We start from the raw sequence: 27,325 nt of genomic DNA, 5'->3' as shown, positions 1-27,325 counted from the left end.
CCTAGAAGTAGTTGTTCCCCTTGCTCTGCAAGGGCCGCAGCTTTTGTGGCGCGATGGGTAACGATTACACTAACATGATGCTCAGATGACAGACACTAGATAACATGATGTTCACATGACAGACACTTGCTAACACCTAGCTAACATGATGTTCACATGACAGACACTAGCTAACACCTAGCTAACATGATGTTCACATGACAGACACTAGATAACATGATGTTCACATGACAGACACTAGATAACGCCTAGCTAACATGATGTTCACATGACAGACACTAGATAACATGTTGTTCACATGACAGACACTAGCTAACGCCTAGCTAACATGATGTTCACATGATTACACAACACTTTGTGATTTGTCACACAGTCTTTGCACTGAAATGGTTTCTCCCCATTGTGAGTCCTCATATGCAGTTTCAGTAGGTACTCACTTATTTAAATTTTTAGACTTATGTACTTCTGTTCATGCAATTGTTTTGATGATCGTATTTGGATAATTTTGTGTAATTATTATATTATACTTTAGTGTATATACAAAATAATATCATTTTTTTTATTATTTTTTTATTATGTTGTTGTAGTTGCCTTATTTGGGATTTGTCTGTGATTTGAAGTAAATACAAAAATAAAAATGCATAATGTGTTTTTACATACTATATGTCAATGATGTCCATGATTGATTGGACAATTTAAGTTTTGTAGAAAAAACTAGAAGTGGAATCACTGTCCTTTGACAGCTCTTTGGTCTTGGCCATAGTGGAGTTTGGAGTGTGACTGTTTGAGGTTGTGGACAGGTGTCTTTTATACTGATAACAAGTCCAAACAGGTGCAATTAATACAGGTAACGGGTGGAGAACAGAGGAGCCTCTTAAAGAAGTTGTTACAGGTCTGTGAGAGCCAGAAATCTTGATTGTTTGTAGGTGACCAAATGCTTATTTTCCACCATAATTTGCAAATAAATTCATTAAAAATCCTACAATGTGATTTTCTGGATTGTTTTTCTCATTTTGTCTGTCATAGTTGAAGTGTACCTATGATGGAAATTACAGTCCTCTCTCATCTTTTTAAGTAGGAGAACTTGCACAATTGGTGGCTGACTAAATACTTTTTTGCCCCACTGTATCTTGGTATTTGTCACGCCCTGAACCTTAGAGAGACGTTTTATTTCTCTATTTGGTTAGGTCAGGGTGTGATGTGGGGTGTGTATTCTATGTTTTGTAATCAGTTGTACAACTGAATGCATTCAACTGAATGCATTCAACTGAAAGGTGTCTTCTGCATTTAACCCAACCCCTCTGAATTTAACCCAACCCCGACATCCACGGCATCAACGCCCAGGGAACAGTGGCTTAACTGCCTTGCTCAGGGGGCAGAACAAAATATGTTTTACCTTGCAGTGACTGTAGTAAAACCTTTATGACCTTTGATTACATGATTTTTGTAAGTTCGTGCAAGTCGGACAATTTTTTATCACCACAATGCAACACAATTTGAAAGGCAGTGAACAACGATGGTCACAAACTTGACTAAACTGATGCACTCGAACTTGCCATTTACTGAAGGTAGGCGGTTATTGGCGCTTCGGTCGACTCCAATAACATTTTGTAGAAAAGACCGGAAGTGACATCACCAAACGGAACTTGCTGAATCAAAACAATGACCGACTGGAGCTAGCTAACGTTACGTTAAAAAAAAAACATGAACGCTAGTTTCAACTGTAGATAAACAGGTGTGCATTATTTTTTAAAGACGATATCAGTGTTATGAGCAAATGATTCACTAGGTGTACTTTACGAGCAAGAAGCTAGCTGTTTGCGGCCTGCTTTGAGCGTCGCCATGAGTGATGTTGTCGAGAAGACTCTGTCTGCTCTCCCGAGCCTCCTTTCGCTAGACTCGCAGGCAGGAGCTGGGAAACTTTCTCCCTCCTCCAAATTAGGGAATCTGATCAAAGGAATCACCGAATTGACATCCAAACATGTGAGTACCGTAGCCAGCTCTCTGGCCAGTTGTCTTACACATTATGGTCAGCATCGATGATGACAGCAGTAGCATAGCTCAAATTAGGTGGCTAGCTATCTGTACACTTTCGCTAGAATTGATGGTGTATTAACTAGTGCCCACAGCCACCTGTCTAGCTACAATTAACCACCCTGAAACAAAACTGTAATTATTTACTAGTGTCCACTGATCCCCCAAATTCTATTCAACGTCAAGCCTATGCCGTATGCTTGAGACTGCGAGCCTAATTGATGTTGATTTATTAGGATCCCCATATTAGCTGACGCTAATACTGTGGTCTGACACAACGAAAAATACATTGCAGACAAAATACTTTACAATTTATATTAAACATATTGTGTGTCAGTCAGTTACACAAACATGTCTTTGCAGCACTTGACCATATGACTGGACAATTATCAAGATAAGATAAAACTAGAGCCGGACTTGCTTTGTGGAGTGTGGTGTCAAAAAAGCAGAGCATCTCTTTACTACAGACAAACCTCTCTCCATCTTTACAACCATTGACTCTATATGTTTTGGCCATTACAGTTTACAATCTAAAGTCATTTAGTCTCCTCAACTTGTTCAACAGCCACACTGTGGTACATTACCAGATTCAGCTTAGGTTTGGAATTTAGGATATGTTTTGTACCAAATGCAAGGTTCTTAGTTTTAGAGATGTTCAGGACCAGTTTATTACTGGCCACCCATTCCAAAACAGACTAACTCTTTGTTAAGGGTTTCAGTGACTTCATTAGCTGTGGTTGCTGATGTGTATATGGTTGAATCATCAGCATACATGGACACACATGCTTTGCTTAATGCCAGCGGCAGGTCATTGGAAAAATAGAAAAGAGTAGAACGCCTAGAGGGCTGCCCTGCGGTACACCACACTTTACATGTTTGACATTAAAGAAGCTTCCATTAAAGAAAACCCTTTGAGTTCTATTAGATAGATAGCTCTGAATTCACAATATGGCAGAGCCTTTGAGTTCTATTAGATAGCTCTGAATTCACAATATGGCAGAGGTTGGAAAGCCATAACGCATACATTTTCTCAACAACAGGTTATGCTCAGTAATATCAAAGGCTGCAATGAAATTGGTACAGCTCCCACAATCTTTTTATCAATTTCTTTCAACCAATCATCAGTCATTTGTGCCAGTGCAGTACATGTTGAGTGCCCTTCTCTGAAAGTATATTAATTTGTTTACAGAAATAGCATTGTATTTGGTCAACACACAATTTTTTTCCAACAGTTTGCTAAGAGGGGAGGCAGGGTAGCCTAGTGGTTAGAGCGTTGGACTAGTAACCGAAAGGTTTCATGTTCAAATCCCCGAGCTGACATGGTACAAATCTGTCGTTCTGCCCCTGAACAGGCAGTTCCTAGGCCGTCATTGTAAATAAGAATTGGTTCTTAACTGACTTGCCTAGTTAAATAAAGGTAAAATAAAAACTACAAATTTAAAAGAGCTGGCAGCAAGATGATAGGTGTGCTGTTAGACACAGTAAAGGCAGCTTTACCACTCTTGGGTAAAGGAATGACTTTAGATTCCCTCCAGGCCTGAGGACAAAGACTTTCCTCTAGGCTCAGATTAAAGATATGACAGATAGGAGTGGCTATAGAGTCAGCTACCATCCTCAGTAACTTTCCATCTGAATTGTCAATGCCAGGAGGTTTGTCATTATTGATTGATAACAATACATGTTCCACCTCTCACACTAACTTTACAAAATTCAAACTTGGAATGCTTTTCTTTCATAATTTTTTTTTATGCTGGAGTAAGATGGCTCACTGTTCATTGTTGGCATTTCCTGCCTAAGTTTGCCCACTTTGCCAATGAAGTAATCATTAAAATAAATGTCAACATCAAATGGTTTTGTGATGAGTAAGCCATCTGATTTGACAAAAGATGGAGTTGAATTTGTCTTTCTGCCCATAATTTCATTTAAATTACTCAAGTCTTTTTCCATCAATCTTTATATCATTGATCTTGGTTTCATAATAAAGTGTATTCTTTTTGTTGAGTTTAGTCACATAATTTCTCAATTTGCAGTAAGTAAGCCAGTCAGATGTGCAGCCAGACTTATTAGCCACTCCTTTTGCCTCATCTCTTTCAACCATACAGTTGTTAAATTCCTCATCAATCCATGGAGCCTTAACAGTTCCAACAGTCAGTTTCTTAAATCAAGTCAAATGTATTTATATAGCCCTTTGTACATCAGCTGATATCTCAAAGTGCTGTACAGAAACCCAGCCTAAAACCCCAAACAGCAAGCAATGCAGGTGTAGAAGCACATAGTTCTTCCTAGGCCAAAACCTAGGAAGAAACCTAGAGAGGAACCAGGCTATGTGGGGTGGCCAGTCCTCTTCTGGCTGTGCCGGGTGGAGATTATAACAGAACATGGCCAAGATGTTCAAATGTTCATAAATTACCAGCATGGTCCAATAATAATAAGGCAGAACAGTTGAAACTGGAGCAGCAGCACGACCAGGTGGACTGGGGACAGCAAGGGGTCATCATGTCAGGTAGTCCTGAGGCATGGTCCTAGGGCTCAGGTCCTCCGAGAGAGAGAAAGAAAGAGAGAATTAGAGAGAGCACACTTAAATTCACACAGGACACCGAATAGGACAGGAGAAGTACTCCAGATATAACAAACTGACCCTCGCCCCCCGACACATAAACTACTGCAGCATAAATACTGGAGGCTGAGACAGGAGGGGTCAGGAGACACTGTGGCTCCATCCGAGGACACCCCCGGACAGGGCCAAACAGGAAGGATATAACCCTTCAGGATATACACTGATGCATATATTAATATGAGCTATTTTTTCAGCCCTTTCCTGTGTAGCTTATCAGAGATAATATGTAAAAGAGCAGAGCCTATGCAGGCCCCACTACACCTGACCCTCAACTCTATACAGACATTCCCATTGTCTTTATTTCCAGGAGGAGGAAAAACTTATTAAAAAGGAACTGGAGTCTATCAAGGAGCAGGTGGCATCTCCCAACACCACCATGGTAAGTCTCACTTCGTCACCCCTTCACACAGAGCAACACAAAGAGAGAGAGGCATTGCAATGTGTCCGTACAAAAACGATAGACACTCACTTTGTTTTTAACGACATGAATCTGTCATCACTGAGGCGGATTTATAGATGTGTTTACTTGTATTATACGTGGAGTGTGTTACCCTGGCAACGGCTTTCTTAATAATTCCACCAGAGGGGAACCAAAACACGGTATTTTAACACCTGTGTTGAATATTTGGACATTCTTCTCAGTCGAATGGTTGCCACGTGAAGTAACGTTGCCGTATGATGATGTCATTTCAGCGTCAGATGAAGGAAATAATGGTGAGAGCCATCTACTGTGAGATGCTGGGTTACCAGGCGTCCTTCAGTTACATTCACGCCATCAAGCTGGCCCAGCAGGGCAGTGTCCTGGAGAAGAGAGTGGGTACGTTCCATAGACACACACATTCACAGGATGGGTACGTTCCATAGACACACACATTCATTCATAGGATGGGTGCGTTCCATACACACATATTCATAGGATGGGTGCGTTCCATACACACATATTCATAGGATGGGTGCGTTCCATACACACACATTCATAGGATGGGTGCGTTCCATAGGATGGGTGCGTTCCATAGGATGGGTGCGTTCCATAGGATGGGTGCGTTCCATAGCCATTTATAGGATGGGTACGTTCCATAGGATGGGTACGTCCCATAGACATTTATAGGATGGGTACGTTCCATAGGATGGGTACGTTCCATAGACATTTATAGGATGGGTACGTTCCATAGGATGGGTACGTCCCATAGACATTTATAGGATGGGTACGTTCCATAGGATGGGTACGTTCCATAGGATGGGTACGTTCCATAGACATTTATAGGATGGGTACGTTCCATAGACATTTATAGGATGGGTACTTTCCATAGACATTTATAGGATGGGTACGTTCCATAGACATTTATAGGATGGGTACGTTCCATAGACATTTATAGGATGGGTACGTTCCATAGGATGGGTACGTTCCATAGGATGGGTACGTTCCATAGACATTTACAGGATGGGTACGTTCCATAGACATTTATAGGATGGGTACGTTCCATAGACATTTATAGGATGGGTACGTTCCATAGACATTTATAGGATGGGTACGTTCCATAGGATGGGTACGTTCCATAGGATGGGTACGTTCCATAGGATGGGTACGTTCCATAGACATTTATAGGATGGGTACGTTCCATAGGATGGGTACGTTCCATAGACATTTATAGGATGGGTACGTTCCATAGGATGAGTACGTTCCATAGACATTTATAGGATGGGTACGTTCCATAGGATGGGTACGTCCCATAGACATTTATAGGATACATTCATAGACATAGGATGGGTGCGTTCCATAGACATAGGATGGGTGCGTTCCATAGACATAGGATGGGTGCGTTCCATAGACATAGGATGGGTGCGTTCCATAGACATAGGATGGGTGCGTTCCATAGACATAGGATGGGTGCGTTCCATAGACATAGGATGGGTGCGTTCCATAGACATTTATAGGATGGGTGCGTTCCATAGACATTTATAGGATGGGTGCGTTCCATAGACATTTATAGGATGGGTGCGTTCCATAGACATTTATAGGATGGGTGCGTTCCATAGACATAGGATGGGTGCGTTCCATAGACATAGGATGGGTGCGTTCCATAGACATAGGATGGGTGCGTTCCATAGACATAGGATGGGTGCGTTCCATAGGATGGGTACGTTCCATAGACATTTATAGGATGGGTGCGTTCCATAGACATTTACAGGATGGGTGCGTTCCATAGACATTTACAGGATGGGTGCGTTCCATAGACATTTATAGGATGGGTGCGTTCCATAGACATTTATAGGATGGGTGCGTTCCATAGACATTTATAGGATGGGTGCGTTCCATAGACATTTATAGGATGGGTGCGTTCCATAGACATTTATAGGATGGGTGCGTTCCATAGACATTTATAGGATGGGTGCGTTCCATAGACATAGGATGGGTGCGTTCCATAGACATAGGATGGGTGCGTTCCATAGACATAGGATGGGTGCGTTCCATAGACATTTATAGGATGGGTGCGTTCCATAGACATAGGATGGGTGCGTTCCATAGACATAGGATGGGTGCGTTCCATAGACATAGGATGGGTGCGTTCCATAGACATAGGATGGGTACGTTCCATAGGATGGGTACGTTCCATAGACATTTATAGGATGGGTACGTTCCATAGACATAGGATGGGTGCGTTCCATAGACATAGGATGGGTACGTTCCATAGGATGGGTACGTTCCATAGACATTTATAGGATGGGTACGTTCCATAGACATTTATAGGATGGGTACGTTCCATAGACATAGGATGGGTGCGTTCCATAGACATTTATAGGATGGGTACGTTCCATAGACATAGGATGGGTGCGTTCCATAGACATAGGATGGGTACGTTCCATAGACATTTATAGGATGGGTACGTTCCATAGACATAGGATGGGTGCGTTCCATAGACATTTATAGGATGGGTACGTTCCATAGACATAGGATGGGTACGTTCCATAGACATTTATAGGAAGGGTGCGTCCCATAGACACAGGATGGGTGCGTTCCATAGACATTTATAGGATGGGTGCGTTCCATAGACATAGGATGGGTGCGTTCCATAGACACAGGATGGGTGCGTTCCATAGACATTTATAGGATGGGTGCGTTCCATAGACATAGGATGGGTGCGTTCCATAGACACAGGATGGGTGCGTTCCATAGACATACACATTCACAGGATGGGTACGTTCCATAGACACACACATTCATTCATAGGATGGGTGCGTTCCATACACACATATTCATAGGATGGGTGCGTTCCATACACACATATTCATAGGATGGGTGCGTTCCATACACACACATTCATAGGATGGGTGCGTTCCATAGGATGGGTGCGTTCCATAGGATGGGTGCGTTCCATAGGATGGGTGCGTTCCATAGCCATTTATAGGATGGGTACGTTCCATAGGATGGGTACGTCCCATAGACATTTATAGGATGGGTACGTTCCATAGGATGGGTACGTTCCATAGACATTTATAGGATGGGTACGTTCCATAGGATGGGTACGTCCCATAGACATTTATAGGATGGGTACGTTCCATAGGATGGGTACGTTCCATAGGATGGGTACGTTCCATAGACATTTATAGGATGGGTACGTTCCATAGACATTTATAGGATGGGTACTTTCCATAGACATTTATAGGATGGGTACGTTCCATAGACATTTATAGGATGGGTACGTTCCATAGACATTTATAGGATGGGTACGTTCCATAGACATTTATAGGATGGGTACGTTCCATAGGATGGGTACGTTCCATAGGATGGGTACGTTCCATAGACATTTACAGGATGGGTACGTTCCATAGACATTTATAGGATGGGTACGTTCCATAGACATTTATAGGATGGGTACGTTCCATAGACATTTATAGGATGGGTACGTTCCATAGGATGGGTACGTTCCATAGGATGGGTACGTTCCATAGGATGGGTACGTTCCATAGACATTTATAGGATGGGTACGTTCCATAGGATGGGTACGTTCCATAGACATTTATAGGATGGGTACGTTCCATAGGATGGGTACGTTCCATAGACATTTATAGGATGGGTACGTTCCATAGGATGGGTACGTCCCATAGACATTTATAGGATACATTCATAGACACAGGATGGGTGCGTTCCATAGACATAGGATGGGTGCGTTCCATAGACATAGGATGGGTGCGTTCCATAGACATTTATAGGATGGGTGCGTTCCATAGACATTTATAGGATGGGTGCGTTCCATAGACATAGGATGGGTGCGTTCCATAGACATAGGATGGGTGCGTTCCATAGACATAGGATGGGTACGTTCCATAGACATAGGATGGGTGCGTTCCATAGGATGGGTACGTTCCATAGACATTTATAGGATGGGTGCGTTCCATAGACATTTACAGGATGGGTGCGTTCCATAGACATTTAGGATGGGTGCGTTCCATAGACATTTATAGGATGGGTGCGTTCCATAGACATTTATAGGATGGGTGCGTTCCATAGACATTTATAGGATGGGTGCGTTCCATAGACATTTATAGGATGGGTGCGTTCCATAGACATTTATAGGATGGGTGCGTTCCATAGACATAGGATGGGTGCGTTCCATAGACATAGGATGGGTGCGTTCCATAGACATAGGATGGGTGCGTTCCATAGACATAGGATGGGTGCGTTCCATAGACATAGGATGGGTGCGTTCCATAGACATAGGATGGGTGCGTTCCATAGACATAGGATGGGTGCGTTCCATAGACATAGGATGGGTGCGTTCCATAGACATAGGATGGGTGCGTTCCATAGACATAGGATGGGTACGTTCCATAGGATGGGTACGTTCCATAGACATTTATAGGATGGGTACGTTCCATAGACATAGGATGGGTGCGTTCCATAGACATAGGATGGGTACGTTCCATAGGATGGGTACGTTCCATAGACATTTATAGGATGGGTACGTTCCATAGACATTTATAGGATGGGTACGTTCCATAGACATAGGATGGGTGCGTTCCATAGACATTTATAGGATGGGTACGTTCCATAGACATAGGATGGGTGCGTTCCATAGACATAGGATGGGTACGTTCCATAGACATTTATAGGATGGGTACGTTCCATAGACATAGGATGGGTGCGTTCCATAGACATTTATAGGATGGGTACGTTCCATAGACATAGGATGGGTACGTTCCATAGACATTTATAGGAAGGGTGCGTCCCATAGACACAGGATGGGTGCGTTCCATAGACATTTATAGGATGGGTGCGTTCCATAGACATAGGATGGGTGCGTTCCATAGACACAGGATGGGTGCGTTCATAGACATTTATAGGATGGGTGCGTTCCATAGACATAGGATGGGTGCGTTCCATAGACACAGGATGGGTGCGTTCCATAGACATACACATTCACAGGATGGGTACGTTCCATAGACACACACATTCATTCATAGGATGGGTGCGTTCCATACACACATATTCATAGGATGGGTGCGTTCCATACACACATATTCATAGGATGGGTGCGTTCCATACACACACATTCATAGGATGGGTGCGTTCCATAGGATGGGTGCGTTCCATAGGATGGGTGCGTTCCATAGGATGGGTGCGTTCCATAGCCATTTATAGGATGGGTACGTTCATAGACATTTATAGGATGGGTACGTTCCATAGGATGGGTACGTTCCATATAGGATGGGTACGTTCCATAGGATGGGTACGTCCCATAGACATTTATAGGATGGGTACGTTCCATAGGATGGGTACGTTCCATAGGATGGGTACGTTCCATAGACATTTATAGGATGGGTACGTTCCATAGACATTTATAGGATGGGTACTTTCCATAGACATTTATAGGATGGGTACGTTCCATAGACATTTATAGGATGGGTACGTTCCATAGACATTTATAGGATGGGTACGTTCCATAGACATTTATAGGATGGGTACGTTCCATAGGATGGGTACGTTCCATAGGATGGGTACGTTCCATAGGATGGGTACGTTCCATAGGATGGGTACGTTCCATAGGATGGGTACGTTCCATAGACATTTATAGGATGGGTGCGTTCCATAGACATTTATAGGATGGGTGCGTTCCATAGACATTTACAGGATGGGTGCGTTCCATAGACATTTACATTTATAGGATGGGTGCGTTCCATAGACATTTATAGGATGGGTGCGTTCCATAGACATTTATAGGATGGGTGCGTAGACATTTACAGGATGGGTGCGTTCCATAGACATTTATCATAGACATAGACGTTCCATTATAGGATGGGTGCGTTCCATAGACATTTATAGGATGGGTGCGTTCCATGGGTGCGTTCCATAGACATTTATAGGATGGGTGCGTTCCATAGACATAGGATGGGTGCGTTCCATAGACATGCGTTCCATAGACATTTATAGGATGGGTGCGTTCCATAGACATAGGATGGGTGCGTTCCATAGACATAGGATGGGTGCGTTCCATAGACATAGGATGGGTGCGTTCCATAGACATTTATAGGATGGGTGCGTTCCATAGACATAGGATGGGTGCGTTCCATAGACATAGGATGGGTAGGATGGGTGCGTTCCATAGACATAGGATGGGTGCGTTCCATAGACATTTATAGGATGGGTACGTTCCATAGACATTTATAGGATGGGTACGTTCCATAGACATAGGATGGGTGCGTTCCATAGACATTTATAGGATGGGTGCGTTCCATAGACATTTATAGGATGGGTGCGTTCCATAGACATAGGATGGGTGCGTTCCATAGACACAGGATTACGTGCGTTCCATAGACATAGGATGGGTGCGTTCCATAGACATTTATAGGATGGGTGCGTTCCATAGACATTTATAGGATGGGTGCGTTCCATAGACATTTATAGGATGGGTGCGTTCCATAGACATTTATAGGATGGGTACGTCCCATAGACACAGGATGGGTGCGTTCCATAGACATTTATAGGAGGATGGGTGCGTTCCATAGACATTTATAGGATGGGTGCGTTCCCATAGATGGGTGCGTTCCATAGACAGGATGGGTGCGTTCCATATAGGATGGGTGCGTTCCATGGGTGCGTTCCATAGACATAGGATGGGTACGTTCCATAGACATTTATAGGATGGGTGCGTTCCATAGACATTTATAGGATGGGTGCGTTCCATAGACATAGGATGGGTACGTCCCATAGACACAGGATGGGTGCGTTCCATAGACATAGGATGGGTGCGTTCCATAGACATAGGATGGGTGCGTTCCATAGACACAGGATGGGTGCGTTCCATAGACATAGGATGGGTACGTCCCATAGACACAGGATGGGTGCGTTCCATAGACATAGGATGGGTGCGTTCCATAGACACAGGATGGGTGCGTTCCATAGACATACAGTACCGGTCAAAAGTTTGGACACGCTGACTTATTCAAGGGTTTTTCTTTATTTTTACTATTTTCTACATTGTAGAGTTTTATTTATTTATTTTTTTTATTTCACCTTTATTTAACCAGGTAAGCTAGTTGAGAACAAGTTCTCATTTGCAACTGCGACCTGGCCAAGATAAAGCATAGCAGTGTGAACAGACAACACAGAGTTACACATGGAGTAAACAATTAACAAGTCAATAACACACAGAGAGTCTATTGTGTGCAAAAGGCATGAGGAGGTAGGCGAATAATTACAATTTTGCAGATTAACACTGGAGTGATAAATGATCAGATGGTCATGTACAGGTGTGCAGAAAAGTAAATAAATAAAAACAGTATGGGGATGAGGTAGGTGAAAATGGGTGGGCTATATACCGACAGACTATGTACAGCTGCAGCGATCGGTTAGCTGCTCAGATAGCAGATGTTTGAAGTTGGTGAGTGCTATGAGTGTGCAAATCTGTCATTTAAGTCAAAGGGTGGCTACTTTGAAGAATCTCAAATATAAAATATATATTGATTTGTTTAACACTTTTTTGGTAACTACATGATTCCATATGTGTTATTTTATAGTTTTAATTTCTTCACTATTATTCTACGATGTAGAACATGTGTAAAATAAAGAAAAGCCCCTTGAATGAGTAGGTGTGTCCAAACGTTTTACTGGTACTGTACATATTCATAGGATGTTATGTGTTCATATGATATTTTATATAAATAATCGGTATGATATATTCTCCTGGAATGATCATTTTGATTTGGTAACGATTCAGAAAGCCTAGCTTTACTGTAACACATTTGATTAAAATTCAAAGTAGTGATTTTTTTTCTTCTAATGTGTCCAATAGTTCTGTTGATTTAATCTGTGTCTCCAGGTTACCTCGCTGTATCCTTGTTCCTTAATGAAACCGATGAGTTTCTGCTACTCCTGGTGAACACAGTCCTAAAGGTGCATTTTCAACCCTGATTTTGTTGTCCTTGGGTTTCCACATGCAGTAGTTGAATGAATATTGCAAGACGTTGTTGTTGTTGTTGTTATTGTTTTATAGACTTGGTGGTGGTGTTGTTGTTGTTGTTGTTATTGTTTTATAGACTTGGTGGTGTTGTTGTTTTGACAGGATCTGCAGAGTACCAACCTGATCGAGGTGTGCATGGCTCTAACTGTCGTCAGTCAGATGTTTCCCAAAGATATGATACCTGCCATTCTACCGGTGGTGGAGGAGAAACTCACACATCCAAAGTAAGGACTTGAATATTACATACAGATCCTTATACTTTGCTCAGTCTCACTTTATGGGCAAATGTGACTTGAAGTGCAGATGAGTGAAGTCATTCGTTTTGGTGTGTAATCTCTGTAGGCATTGAACCCACAACCCGCCTGTGTTATGACAACGCTCCAACCCATTTTCAGAGCCCTTTTCAGAGCCCTTTTCAGAGCCCTTTTCAGAGCCCTTTTTTAGAACCCATTTTCAGAACCCTTTTCAGAACCCTTTTCAGAACCCTTTTCAGAGCCCTTTTCAGAACCCTTTTCAGAGCCCTTTTCAGAACCCTTTTCAGAGCCCTTTTCAGAACCCTTTTCAGAACCCTTTTCAGAACCCATTTTCAGAGCCCTTTTCAGAGCCCTTTTCAGAGCCCTTTTCAGAACCCATTTTCAGAACCCATTTTCAGAACCCATTTTCAGAGCCCTTTTCAGAGCCCTTTTCAGAACCCTTTTCAGAACCCATTTCAGAACCCTTTTCAGAGCCCTTTTCAGAACCCTTTTCAGAGCCCTTTTCAGAGCCCTTTTTTAGAACCCATTTTCAGAACCCTTTTCAGAACCCTTTTCAGAACCCTTTTCAGAGCCCTTTTCAGAACCCTTTTCAGAGCCCTTTTCAGAACCCATTTCAGAACCCTTTTCAGAGCCCTTTTCAGAACCCTTTTCAGAGCCCTTTTCAGAGCCCTTTTCAGAACCCTTTTCAGAACCCATTTCAGAACCCTTTTCAGAGCCCTTTTCAGAGCCCTTTTCAGAACCCTTTTCAGAACCCATTTTCAGAACCCTTTTCAGAGCCCTTTTCAGAACCCATTTTCAGAACCCATTTTCAGAACCCATTTTCAGAGCCCTTTTCAGAGCCCTTTTCAGAACCCATTTTCAGAACCCATTTTCAGAACCCATTTTCAGAACCCTTTTCAGAACCCATTTTCAGAACCCATTTTCAGAACCCCTTTTCAGAGCCCTTTTCAGAACCCTTTTCAGAACCCATTTTCAGAGCCCTTTTCAGAACCCTTTTCAGAGCCCTTTTCAGAGCCCTTTTCAGAACCCTTTTCAGAACCCCTTTTCAGAGCCCTTTTCAGAACCCTTTTCAGAACCCATTTTCAGAACCCATTTTCAGAACCCATTTTCAGAACCCATTTTCAGAACCCTTTTCAGAACCCTTTTCAGAGCCCTTTTTTAGAACCCTTTTCAGAACCCATTTTCAGAACCCTTTTCAGAGCCCTTTTCAGAACCCTTTTCAGAACCCATTTTCAGAACCCATTTTCAGAACCCATTTTCAGAACCCATTTTCAGAACCCATTTCAGAACCCCTTTTCAGAGCCCTTTTCAGAACCCTTTTCAGAACCCTTTTTTTGGGGGGGGGGGGGGGTCTGAAACGTAATGTCCTCAGAGAGGCAATACATTTTGCAGCAGTCATAAAACACATCACATCTAAACAATGTTAACTAAATAGCCAAGGATATGTACAATCAAATAGGTGGTAGGGTAAGTGCAGTTTTCACAGGGCTAAGAGCAATTAGGACCAACTGTTATCTGTCCACAGGGAGATCATCCGGAGGAAAGCAGTCCTGGCTCTGTACAAGTTCTACCTGATCGCACCTAACCAGGTGCAACACATCCACAGCAAGTTTAGGAAGGCCCTGTGTGACAAAGACCCCGGAGTCATGACAGCCTCTCTACACATCTACCTACAGCTCATCAAGGTACTTCCTGTCATAATGGCATAGTTTCTTCATCCATATCACTGGGGGTAAAAAACACTTGAGATAACTAGGCTCCCGAGTGGTGCAGCGGTCTAAGGCACTGCATCTCAGTGCAAGAGGTCATCACTACAGTCCCTGGTTTGAATCCGGGCTGTATCACATCTGGCTGTGATACCATAGGGTCCCATAGGGCCGCGCACAATTGGCCCAGCGGGTTTGGCCGGGGTAGGCTGTCATTTGTAAATAAGAATGTGTTCTTACATGTTCTTAACTGACTTGCCTAGTTAAATTTAAAAACTAAAAACTTGGGTAATCAAATAGACTAACAGTGGAATTGTTCTACCAATTCATTTTCACATTGATTACATAAATCACAAGCATTTTGTTTTTAGTTGTGCCACGTAAGTACAGACTACACTAGCAAATGTGGTATCCTATAAGACTATAAGTAACTTGCTGTTTCCCCAACGTCTCCAGGAGAACCCAGAGAGTTATAAGGATCTGACTGGGAGCATGGTGACCATCCTGAGGCAGGTGGTAGGAGGTAAACTCCCCCTGGACTTCAACTACCACAGTGTTCCTGCTCCCTGGCTTCAGATACAGCTGCTCAGGATACTGGCCTACCTGGGGAAGGAAGACCAGGGGTACAGAAATATGTCATATCATTGTAGATATGTCCGTCCACACCCCGCCCCTTCACATTCTGGTGTCACCTGATTGGGTAGAACTCTGGGCCTGTTAGCCCTGAAATAAGAAGGACTTGGTATGGAGATTGTCCATGAAGCTTTTTTAGTTCAGCTGTTGCTTGGGAGACCGGCCCTATAATCGTTTATTTATCGTCTATTTATTTAATCGTCTATTTAGGTGAGAGTTTGTCGTAGTCTCAGATGGGCATCTCCGTTTTCTAACTTAAGATGTTCCTCTGGGTTTTTTTACAGCACTAGTGAGATGATGTATGATGTACTGGAGGAGTCGTTAAGAAGAGCAGAGATGAATCACAACATTACTTACGGTACGGTATTACTTAAGGTGTCCTCTACGAGAGTTGTCAGAACACATCTGCACAGACATTGTTGCACCCCCCCCCCCCCCCCCCCCCCCCCCCATTCTGTTGGTTTAACTTCCTTGTTATTTTTCAGCCATTTTATTTGAGTGTGTGAAGACCATCTATACAGTTCATCCAAAGTCACAACTGTTGGAGAAAGCAGCAGAATGTATCGGGAACTTTGTCCTATCGCCTAAGATCAACCTCAAATATCTGGGTAAGATCCCACCATGTTCAGTGTGGTCAGAAGTTGGGCCTAATCCTTTTTTTTACATGATGTTAATAGTGATCATAGGACATCCATTAAAACCAGTTTACAAACCACAACTGTTTTGTACTTCAATTACGTCAATACAACTGAAAGAACTTGCCTGCTGGACACTCCTATGGTGAGTAATGTGTGTGTGTGTGTGTGTGTGTGTGTGTGTGTGATCTCAGGTCTGAAGGCTCTGACGTACGTGGTGCAGCAGGATGCTAACCTGGCCCTGCCTCACCAGATGACCATCATAGAGTGTCTGGACCACTCTGACGTCATCATTAAGCGCGAGGTCAGTCATCATAGTGTATGGACCACTCTGATGTCATCATTAAGCGCGAGGTCAGTCATCATAGTGTATGGACCACTCTGATGTCATCATTAAGTGCGAGGTGAGTCGTCCTAGTGTCTGGGCCACTCTGACGTCATCATTAAGCGCGAGGTGAATCATAGTGTCTGGACCACTCTGACATCATCATTAAGCGCGAGGTCAGTCATAGTGTATGGACCACTGTGACATAATCATTAAGGGCGAGATAAGTCATCATAGTGTCTGGACCATTCTGACATCATCTTTAAGCGCGAGGTCCATCGTCATAGTGTCTGGACCACTCTGACATCATCATTAAGCGCGAGGTGAGTCAGGCAGGAGATGCCATGGTGTGGCAGGGCTTTGGCATTTACTGTACTCATAGGTGGGGTTGCAAAATTCTAAATTCCAAGGTTTTCAATAGATCTCAGTTGGAGGATTCCCGGAATAAGTAGTGAGTGAACTTGGAATCCTCATACCGGGATTTATGGGAAAAAAAACCTGGGAACTTTGGTAACGTTTCCAGGATTGAACAACCCTTCTTGACGTGTCAATCAATATGCCCCTCCCCCCTCCCTCCCTTCCCCTCCTCCCCCCCCTCCCTTCCCCTCCCCCCCCCCTCCCTTTCCCCCCCCCCCCCCCCCCCTCCCTTCCCCTCCTCTCCCCCTCCCTTCCCCTCCTCCCCCCCTCCCTTCCCCTCCTCTCCCCAACAGACACTAGAGTTACTCTTCCGCATCACCAATGCCCAGAACGTTACAGTGATCGTCGAGAAGATGCTGGAGTTCCTCAGGCTGACCTGTGACGACTACAGCACTATAGACCTCGTGGGGAAAGTAGCAGAACTAGCTGAAAAATATCCTTTCATTATTGAGTCTTGACCATGGGAACTGACCGTGGGAACATCATGCTATGGAAATGGGTTTCCTTGGAACCAGCTAGTAGCTACAATCAAAGGCGTTCATGATATTGCTGTTGGTTTCTCTCTGTTTATTGCAGGCCTGGCTAACAAGTGTATCAGTGAGATCTGGAGAAACCCAGAACTGCTGGACCTGAGACTATGATGATGATAATGGGACAGACAGTTTTGTATCTGTTCTTTTTTTGGTGTGTAATTGTACCCCATTTTTCTCCCCGATTTCATGATATCCAATTGCGATCCAATTACGATCTTGTTTCATCTCCCGGGCACGGGAGAGGCGAAGGTCGAGTTCATGTGTCATCCAAAAACATAACCCCCAAGCTGCGCTTCTTAACACCCTCTCACTTAACCCGGAAGCCAGCCTCCTCAATTTGTTAGAGGGAACATCGTTCCCCCCCCTCCTCCTGGGATTGAACCGCAGGCTGTAGTGAAATCTCAGGCACTGCGCCACTCGGGAGGCCAGTTCGTATCTGTTCTGTTGTTGCTCTTTTATTCATGGCCCCAATCCCAATGGTCTGTTGTTCCTATAAACACTCTACGTATGCCCCAGACAATGTCTGGTTCATCCAGACTATGAACTCTGTGTTCTCTCTGGGGGGAGACGTGATGCAGCCTGACATCCCTAACAACTTCCTGAGACTACTGGCTGAAGGTAAATCAACCAATGGACACACTGAACCTGGTTCGTTGTGGTTTCAGGTGGTACTAGTGATTGACATTAATTCCATTTGTGTCAGGTTAGGGTCTTGTCCATTTCAATTCAGGAAGCAAACTGACATTTTACGTTTTTCACATAAAAAATTTAGGAAAATTAGAATTAAAATGTGAGTTTACTTCCCAAATGGCCTTAATTGAATGCAATTGACCCCATCCATGGTTTACATGCCGTAATTGATTCCAGGTGTTAATGCCTGCCTCTGCTGCTCCAGGTGTTGATAATGTGGAGGACAGGCAGCTGAGGCTATTTGCTGTGGACTCCTACGTGTCCTTACTACAGGGGGAGACGGCCAAGCTGCCCCAACGCTTCCTACAGGTCATCAGCTGGGTCAGTTCACTGTCCTCTCCTGGATACTGCTAAAATGATTTAACTCTGTTTCCAGTTTCAATGGATGACATTTAAAGAGGCATTTTATTTAGATTGTTTCTTAAATGAGGCAGGGTTGTGATTTATTCCTGACGAATAATTAATTCCTACTTTCTGATATCAACATTCAAATAGACTTACCCCAAACCACAGAAATGTAACTTCTTGATCACCTCTGTGATTTTCCCTGGTCCCTACTGTAGGTGCTCGGTGAGTATTCCTACCTGAGAGAAGAGGAATCAGACCCGGGCAGCGTGATGAGACTGCTGGCCAGACTACTGGACCAGAGACACACCTCCACTGAGACCAGGAGCTGGGTACTGGGGGCCATGACCAAGCTGTGCTCCAGCCCAGTGTCTGTGGCCCTGGCCAGGGATGTGTGTGAGAGGTACTTGTCTTCCCTGTGTCCCACAGGCTAACATTCCACTCGGTGTCACATTTTGAGATTTTAGTCATTTAGCAGACACTCTTATCCAGAGCGACTTACAGGCGCTGATCACGTGCCTTGCTCAAGGGCACATCGGCATGTTTTTTGTGTGTTTTTTTTAACCTTGTCAGCTCAGGGATTCGAACCAGCGACCTTTCGGTTACTGGCCCAAAGCTCTAATTTCTAGGCTACCTGCCACCTCTATATGACACAGAGTAGGAGTGGGATGTTAGCACAAAACCAGGCTTATTTCCTACGCTCACACTTCTCACTAGCTGGTTTTGCTTGTAGTGGATAGATAGTAGTCAGAAGATTCTTGTAATGTGATATGTGTTTTTGACCTGCTTTAGATGAATGCGCTAACTAAGTCTGTAATTTGATGTGAATGCAGGTACTCTGGGTCTCTGAATACGGTGCTCCGGCAAAAGGCCCAGGAACTGATGATCCTTAGCCAGGATGCAAAGCTCCGAGCCAGGGTACTGCCAGCCGAGGGCAGGCTAGAAAGCCTGGAGGTACACCGTCATTTATTGGCAAAACTTGCACTGCTACCCCACGGAACGTCACTGGCTCTATAAAACAAAATGTTTATCCTCTTTATTTAAACTTTATTCAACCAGGTTGTCTCTCTGGCCAAGAGCAGACATCCCAATGTATTGAACTACTTTAATATTATATAAGTTGATCTAATCATTTCCTGTCTGAGTGGTGCATCATTTCCTGTCTGAGTTGGCTGTGGTGTTCGTTTCATTCCTCAGGTAGACTCGTCCCTGTCCTTCCTGGATGGCTATGTGTCGGAGGCGTTGGCTGCTGGGGCAGCTCCTTACAAATCTCCTCATCAGAGGCAGGAGGACCTGGTCCAGGAGAAAGGTAACAAGTTGACATCCTCCACTTTTGTTGTTTTACTATGAAAAATATTTGTAATTATTTACAATTTTTATAATTACTTCCTGTGATCACATGTTGTGACTGGCTGGCTGACTGTGACTGGCTGGCTGGCTGACTGTGACTGGCTGGCTGGCTGACTGTGACTGGCTGGCTGGCTGGCTGACTGTGACTGGCTGGTTGGCTGACTGTGACTGGCTGACTGACTGAGTCGCTTTGGAAAAAGTGTCTGCTAAATGGAGTGTGTGTGTAATATATATATCAATAGTTTCATGCTGTTTCGTTTTTTGACACAAAAGACATTTCCCTACCCAGACACGTCAAATCCAGTCCATTTAACCCTCTACATATTCATTGTTATTGTCTGGTGTTTTTTAACATGGCTGCTGGTAACATTGGCTGCTGGTAACATTGGCTGCTGGTAACAATGGCTGCTGGTAACAATGGCTGCTGGTAAAAATGACTGCTGGTAACAATGGTAACATTGGCTGCTGGTAACATTGGCTGCTGGTAACATTGGCTGCTGGTAACATTGGCTGCTGGTAACATTGGCTCCTGGTAACAATGGCTCCTGGTAACAATGGCTGCTGTATGACAAACGACTTCTCTTGAGGATACATAAAGTGTCTTCCCATCTCTTTCTCAGCTCTGAGCCTGGAGCCCTATGGTCTGTCCCTGCCGGTCAGTCTGTCGTCCTGCAGCATCACAGACAGACTGACAGACAGACGGTCTCCTACTCTGCTCTCCATGAGCTCAGGCCTGTCTGGAAATAGCACTGAGCTATCTCACCAAGAAGGGTATGTTCTCATCCCTCTCACAGTGTCCACTAATGATGATGAAATAAGACAACTGAATTTGGCTTCAACTATGCAAAAAAAAAAAAACACAAGTCTCTATGGTTGTCAGTGTGTAGCTCAGACGGAGTAACTCACCTTCGGGGCTTTGGGTTATATTAGTACGCCATGTTATTTTAACCAATAAGTAGCATATACACTGAGTCTACAAAACATTAGGAACACCACCTTCCTAATATTGAGTTGCACCACCTTTTGCTCTCTGAACAGCCTCAATTTGTCGGGGTCATGAACTCTACAAGATGTCGAAAGCCACTGGGATAGTGGCCCATGTTGACTCCAGTGCTTCCCACAGTTGTGTCAAGTTGGCTGTATGTCCTCTGGTTGGTGACCCATTGTTGATACACACGGAAAACTGTTGAGCGTGAAAAACCCCAGCAGCGTTGCAGTTCCTGACTATAGAATATTGATGATTTGTTAAAGTAGTAAAAAAAAAAGCTTCCTCACCTCAGGCTGCACACCCTCTTCTCTCATCAAGTGATCATATTTACACCCGTCAGACTATTCTCAATTTAATCTTGTATGTAAAATTAGTTCCGATTTTTAGAATGGGCCCATTTTATCAAATGAACAGGAACAGGAGGAAAAAGCATGAATAGCGAATGGAGGTCGCGCAGTCCGTTTTGTAGGCTACTTTGGTTTTATAGCGGAGCATGTGCTTAATATGAACAGCCTGAGAAATAAATAGAATAAAACCCTTATTTCACTCCACGACCCAACCCCCTTTTTATGAAGAGGATACTCTCGCCGGCGCGACAGGTGATATTTCACCCCAAACTCTGTATGCCATGGGCTCTCAAACCTTATTCCTGCAGCTACCCAGTGCTTAACTTGAGAAACCCAAGTGAAATCTGTTCGAGAACATCGATAGTAAGATGTTTTTGCAAAACAAAACATATTTCACTAAAATAAAACTGAGGAGCCATGTGCTTAATATGAGCAGCTGAGAAATAAATAGAATAAAACCCTCATTTCACTCCACGACCCAACCCCCTTTTTTATGAAGAGGATGCTCTCGCCGGCGCAACATGCTCAACCGTTTTATCTCACTAAACTGTTGACAAGCCCGTCTGCGCGCTCTAGGAAGGAATGGAGGGGAGAGAGGAGGTGATTGAAAAGCATGGTGGTGAGGTATTCTGGAGCTAAAGGTAACGTGCGTCACCCAATTTAATTATTAAAAACAATATTCATTTTACCTGGCTATTCAACATCAAGTACAGAAATTCACTTTATTTGTAGGCTAACTCTGTAAACCGCCCGGCACAATCAAAGAACCAACTACAGCGCTTTGGCCTATACGTTCTACAATTAGTTTTAATTTTGGAGTATAGGCTAAACCAATTAAGTACCAAAGACATCTTGAGTCAGTTTTGTATAATATGCGCTTAGGCTATTTATGGTATAAAAGGCACAATCATAATATTTGGACTCGGGCTCTTAAGCCTATGCATCAGCTCTAATATGGTTGTTTTTGAGTTAATCGATCACCTTTAGAAAGCGCTGTCCATTTCGTTGTTGTTAGGCTTTGAAACCACATCCACAATAACCATGTTTTACACTGTTTCAACCTGCTGTTGAACTTCTTTCTTCAAATTGATCATCACAGTGAGGTGAGTTTTAACAGTAAGATAGGCCAACTGTTTCAATGATAAGTTTTAGATGTGATTTTCGATTGCATTTCCACTTATGTCAGAGTGGTTAGAGGGACAATAGAGCCCTGAGTACCAGGCCATTAGGACCTGATGGAGGGACAGTAGAGCCCTGAGTACCAGGCCATTAGGACCTGATGGAGGGACAGTAGAGCCCTGAGTACAAGGCCATTAGGACCTGATGGAGGGACAGTAGAGCCCTGAGTACCAGGCCATTAGGACCTGATGGAGGGACAGTAGAGCCCTGAGTACCAGGCCATTAGGACCTGATGGAGGGACAGTAGAGCCCTGAGTACCAGGCCTTTATGACCTGATGGAGGGACAGTAGAGCCCTGAGTACCAGGCCATTAGGACCTGATGGAGGGACAGTAGAGCCCTGAGTACCATGACCTGATGGTCATAATGGTCACCGCAACAGCCCTAGACTCAGTGTATAATGAGAACAGTATTGGTCCAAGAACAGAGCCTTGAAGAACGTCGACATTTACCGTAGATTGTCAGAGGAATTTAAACCAGACTGATGACATGTTCTTTGATATAATCTTGTAGAAGACCCAGGTTAGTATCCCAATGTTATTTCAGCTCTACCACTCTGAAGTTGGAGGGGGTGAAGAGGGTGTGGGGGAAGGACGGGTACCTGGCCCAGCAGCAGAGTGCAGGTGAGACCCCAACCCCCCTAGTGGAGCTGCCCAATCCCCTGCTGTCCCCTCAGAGCCCACCCTCCCAGACACAGAAACCATCCTCCGGACTTGAGCCTGACCAGGAGAAACGGCAGCTGGCCTCGTCGCTCTTTGTTGGCCTGGGGTCCCACAACTCTGTGTGTCTGGTGAGATTACCTTCTACTGTTTGGTTGTTCATTAAGCATTGCCAATCAGCCAATCAATCAAATGTATTTAAGGCTTTATTTAAACCCTTTAACATCAATAGTTGTCAAAGTGCTTTACGGTAACCTGGCCTAGACTTCAAAGCAGAAACATACAGGTGCTTTAGCTATCAGCTCACGTCGGAGTACTTTTTTATTTTTTATTTAACCTTTATTTAACTAGGTAAGTCAGTTAAGAACAAATTCTTATTTGTCTCCTGAGTGCTGTTAAATATCGGCTGGTACTCTCCCCAACAGATGGGCCGAGCCGAGACGGCGCCCCGACACTTCAGAAGGAAACCCAGAGGGGAGTCATCATCAGGCGCCAGCGAAGGCTCCTCTAACTCCTCCCACTCGTCTCGCAGCGCTGCCGTTGACAACCTTCTGCTTAGCAACCTACTGGACTCGACCACTGTGGCCTCAGAGGGGGGTGCTGCTACCACCACCACACCTCAACAGACCTCCCAAAGAACACTGGACCATACCACTAGCAACGGTAACCCCCATGTAGAGGGGACGGAGCAGAGAGTAGAGGCAGGAGGACCTCTCTCTCTAATCAGGGGAAATGGCATGGTGGCTGTTGTACCGCCCACACACACACAGACAGACCCACAAACACAACAAGATCTACACTCAGCTCCAGCCCTAGAGAGACCCAGGGACCTCCCTCTCGCCTCCCACCTGCCAGCAGAGCTCTCTGGGCTGGCCCGCTCTGAGTTCACCCCCCTCTGCTCGGACCAGGACTCCAGCCTGGCTCTGTCAGCCTGTAGAGTGTATAAAGAGGATGCCTTAGTGTTGCTGGTCTTCATTTCCAACAACAATGACTCAGCGCTCCACCAGATGGTGCTGCAACTCACCTGCAAAGAACTGGAGGTATATATTTTTCAGACTGGCCTTAACAACAAAGTTCCCTTCTCTTTTTTCAGAAATCCTGGTTGGGAGATCCCGGAATCAAGACAGAAATACCAGGGGATCCTCCAACCGGGATTTTAAAAAAACACAGATCTTTTGTGAAAGTTTCAGGAATTCTTGCAGCTCGTAAATCATGTCAGACTGATTACTCTCATGTTGTTTTCCCCCTCAGATCTCCTGTATCTCAGGTAGTCCGTTAAAGGAGGTTAAGGGTCACAGCGTGTCGGTTTGTCTGCACACTGTTGTCATGAAGAGAGCCTCAGTCCAGGTGGAGCTGGCTGGGTTACTGTCCTACCAGAGACCCCTGGGCCAGCCCCAGGCAGCACAGTTCTCACTGAGCCTCTCTCTGAAACACTTCCTCAGGTAAAATTACTGCTATCTGTAACTATCAGCACTGTCTTACAGGTTACCCTGGATCCTAACCTCTCACGGGCAGACTATGTGAACAGGAATGGTACTGTAGAGCTGTCATAATGCAACAGCGAAGTGGGAAAACATTTCAGCGCTCAGTCACTACTCTAAAGTCCTTCTGGATAAGAGCGTCTGCTAAATGACTCGAATATAACGACAGGGATACGTGAGAACTAGCAGCATTAGTTCCGGTGCTTTGGACAAATCACGATTTCTCAGGTGTTGGCATCTTTTGAATTTCTGAAGCGGAGGGGACAGTTAGGCCCCTAGACTTGTCCGTAACTTGTAAAGAGAGAGAGAGGTCGGAGCACTTTGTTCTGGTTCCGATCCCAGTTCTATCTCTCCTCTTAACACGTATGGACCCATAACTGGAGCATCTGACCAATAACATGAGACTTCTTAGTCCTGGGTTAACTGGTCAACAGGTCCACCCCTACTTTCACAGGTCAACTCCTACTTCACAGGTCAACTCGTCCCCTACTTCACAGGTCCACTCGTCCCCTACTTCACAGGTCTACTCCTACTTCACAGGTCAACTTCTACTTCACAGGTCCACTCCTACTTCACAGGTCCACTCCTACTCCTACTTCACAGGTCCACTCCTACTCCTACTTCACAGGTCCACTCCTACTCCTACTTCACAGGTCCACTCCTACTCCTACTTCACAGGTCAACTTCTACTTCACAGGTCAACTCGTCCCCTACTTCACAGGTCCACTCGTCCCCTACTTCACAGGTCTACTCCTACTTCACAGGTCAACTTCTACTTCACAGGTCCACTCCTACTTCACAGGTCAACTTCTACTTCACAGGTCCACTCCTACTTCACAGGTCCACTCCTACTTCACAGGTCCACTCCTACTTCACAGGTCAACTCGTCCCCTACTTCACAGGTCCACTCGTCCCCTACTTCACAGGTCTACTCCTACTTCACAGGTCCACTCCTACTTCACAGGTCCACTCCTACTCCTACTTCACAGGTCCACTCCTACTCCTACTTCACAGGTCCACTCCTACTCCTACTTCACAGGTCAACTTCTACTTCACAGGTCCACTCCTACTTCACAGGTCCACTCCTACTCCTACTTCACAGGTCCACTCCTACTCCTACTTCACAGGTCCACTCCTACTTCACAGGTCCACTCCTACTTCACAGGTCAACTTCTACTTCACAGGTCCACTCCTACTCATACTTCACAGGTCCACTTCTACTTCACAGGTCCACTCCTACTCCTACTTCACAGGTCCACTCCTACTTCACAGGTCAACTCGTCCCCTGCTTCACAGGTCAACTCCTACTTCACAGGTCCACTCCTACTTCACAGGTCAACTCGTCCCCTACTTCACAGGTCCACTCGTCCCCTACTTCACAGGTCAACTCCTACTTCACAGGTCCACTCCTACTCCTACTTCACAGGTCCACTCCTACTTCACAGGTCAACTCCTTCCCCTACTTCACAGGTCAACTCTTGCTCCTACTTCATAGGCACTATGGCAACAATTCCATCTGGCCTATCATAGGGGAAGATGGAGCTACCACCCTATTGCTTACATCTCAGATCTACACCTAGTGACTAGGGGGGCCTCTGTTAGCCACTACTACTTCCTGTGTGTGCACACTGTTGACATTCTACTTCCTGTTTGTGTTTATGCAGGCCGTTGACTGTGTCCACAGGAGATTATGGGAAAATGTGGTTGTCTTTCTCTCATGACTTGAAGCAGAACCTTCGACTGGTAACAACAGAACACCAAGAACCTCTGACGGCCACACTGGACGCGCTGAAGGGCAAACTACACCTCCACGTTGTCGACATCATAGGTCAGCAGGTGGCACGCTCTCATCTTAACGTTTTAACCCAGCCCTGGCCATTTTAGAAAATCTCATGCCTATCATAATACTGTTATTGTACATCTTACTGTCATACACGGTTGTTAATGCCACTTCATCAGGAAGTGGGTAATGGTAGTTTATTACTTTTGACCTTTTCCCTTTAGGGTCGGAGGGCATCGTGGCGTGCCGGCTGCTTCAGGGTCCAGGTCAGGGTCAGCCATGTCTGCTTCACTGTCGTGTCAACGCTGACTCTCTGGCCGTGTGGCTGCGCTCCCCTGTCCCTGAGCTGCCGGACTCCCTCCTCTACCACTGTCAGAAAGCCCTGACGGAGACCTGAGCCGGGCCGTGTCTCATTCCAGGAAGTTGTTCCCTTCCTTCAGCCTTCGTTCACCTCACTGATCATTTTTTTTAGAAGTTAAATGGCAGGGACTAAGGATGCGCTTAGACAGGCAGCCCAATTCTGATTAAAAAATCACTAATCGGTCTAATCCAATCAGCTCTGAAGATCTGATGTGATTGGTCAAAAGACCAATTAGTAGAGAGAAGAAAAAAAAGAGAATTGGACTGCCTGTCTTTGGTTTACACCTGACCAGTTGTTTGTCTCATCGGTAAAGGAGAGTCGACAAGGACGAAGGGGAGGAAACCACTTTATGGAATGAAGTGCAGCCCTGCGCTCACAGGCCCCAAGCACCACCACTGAGGGGCCAACGGAAGTACATAGAATCTCCTCATTGAAGCAATCACACAGACATACAGTGGAAAGCAGCTGATGTTATGTGTCCTTGTCTTTGCAGTACAGTGTTTGCTATATATTTTTCTCAACAGTGATTTCAC

General features: G+C 44.7%; 1 protein-coding gene across 1 annotated transcript; it reads left to right on the top strand.

The window, feature by feature from the left end:
* Window positions 1-1,631: 1,631 nt before the first annotated feature.
* Window positions 1,632-27,325, top strand: LOC139406348 (adaptor related protein complex 4 subunit epsilon 1). Its single transcript, XM_071148860.1, has 22 exons — window positions 1,632-1,983; window positions 4,959-5,030; window positions 5,345-5,468; window positions 12,970-13,043; window positions 13,213-13,334; window positions 14,890-15,049; window positions 15,527-15,693; window positions 15,988-16,061; window positions 16,189-16,311; window positions 16,533-16,642; window positions 17,374-17,513; window positions 18,119-18,231; window positions 18,509-18,624; window positions 18,867-19,051; window positions 19,482-19,602; window positions 19,846-19,957; window positions 20,619-20,769; window positions 23,058-23,301; window positions 23,596-24,210; window positions 24,422-24,612; window positions 26,316-26,479; window positions 26,656-27,325. The coding sequence occupies exons 1-22, from the start codon at window positions 1,843-1,845 to the stop codon at window positions 26,826-26,828; spliced, it is 3,492 nt and encodes a 1,163-aa protein (XP_071004961.1). The 5' UTR covers window positions 1,632-1,842; the 3' UTR covers window positions 26,829-27,325.

This window comes from Oncorhynchus clarkii, chromosome 4 (genome assembly GCF_045791955.1).
Source record: "Oncorhynchus clarkii lewisi isolate Uvic-CL-2024 chromosome 4, UVic_Ocla_1.0, whole genome shotgun sequence".
NCBI lineage: Eukaryota > Metazoa > Chordata > Actinopteri > Salmoniformes > Salmonidae > Oncorhynchus > Oncorhynchus clarkii.
The sequence above is the reverse complement of the archived record's forward strand: the minus strand, read 5'-3'. Positions and strand labels throughout refer to the sequence as shown.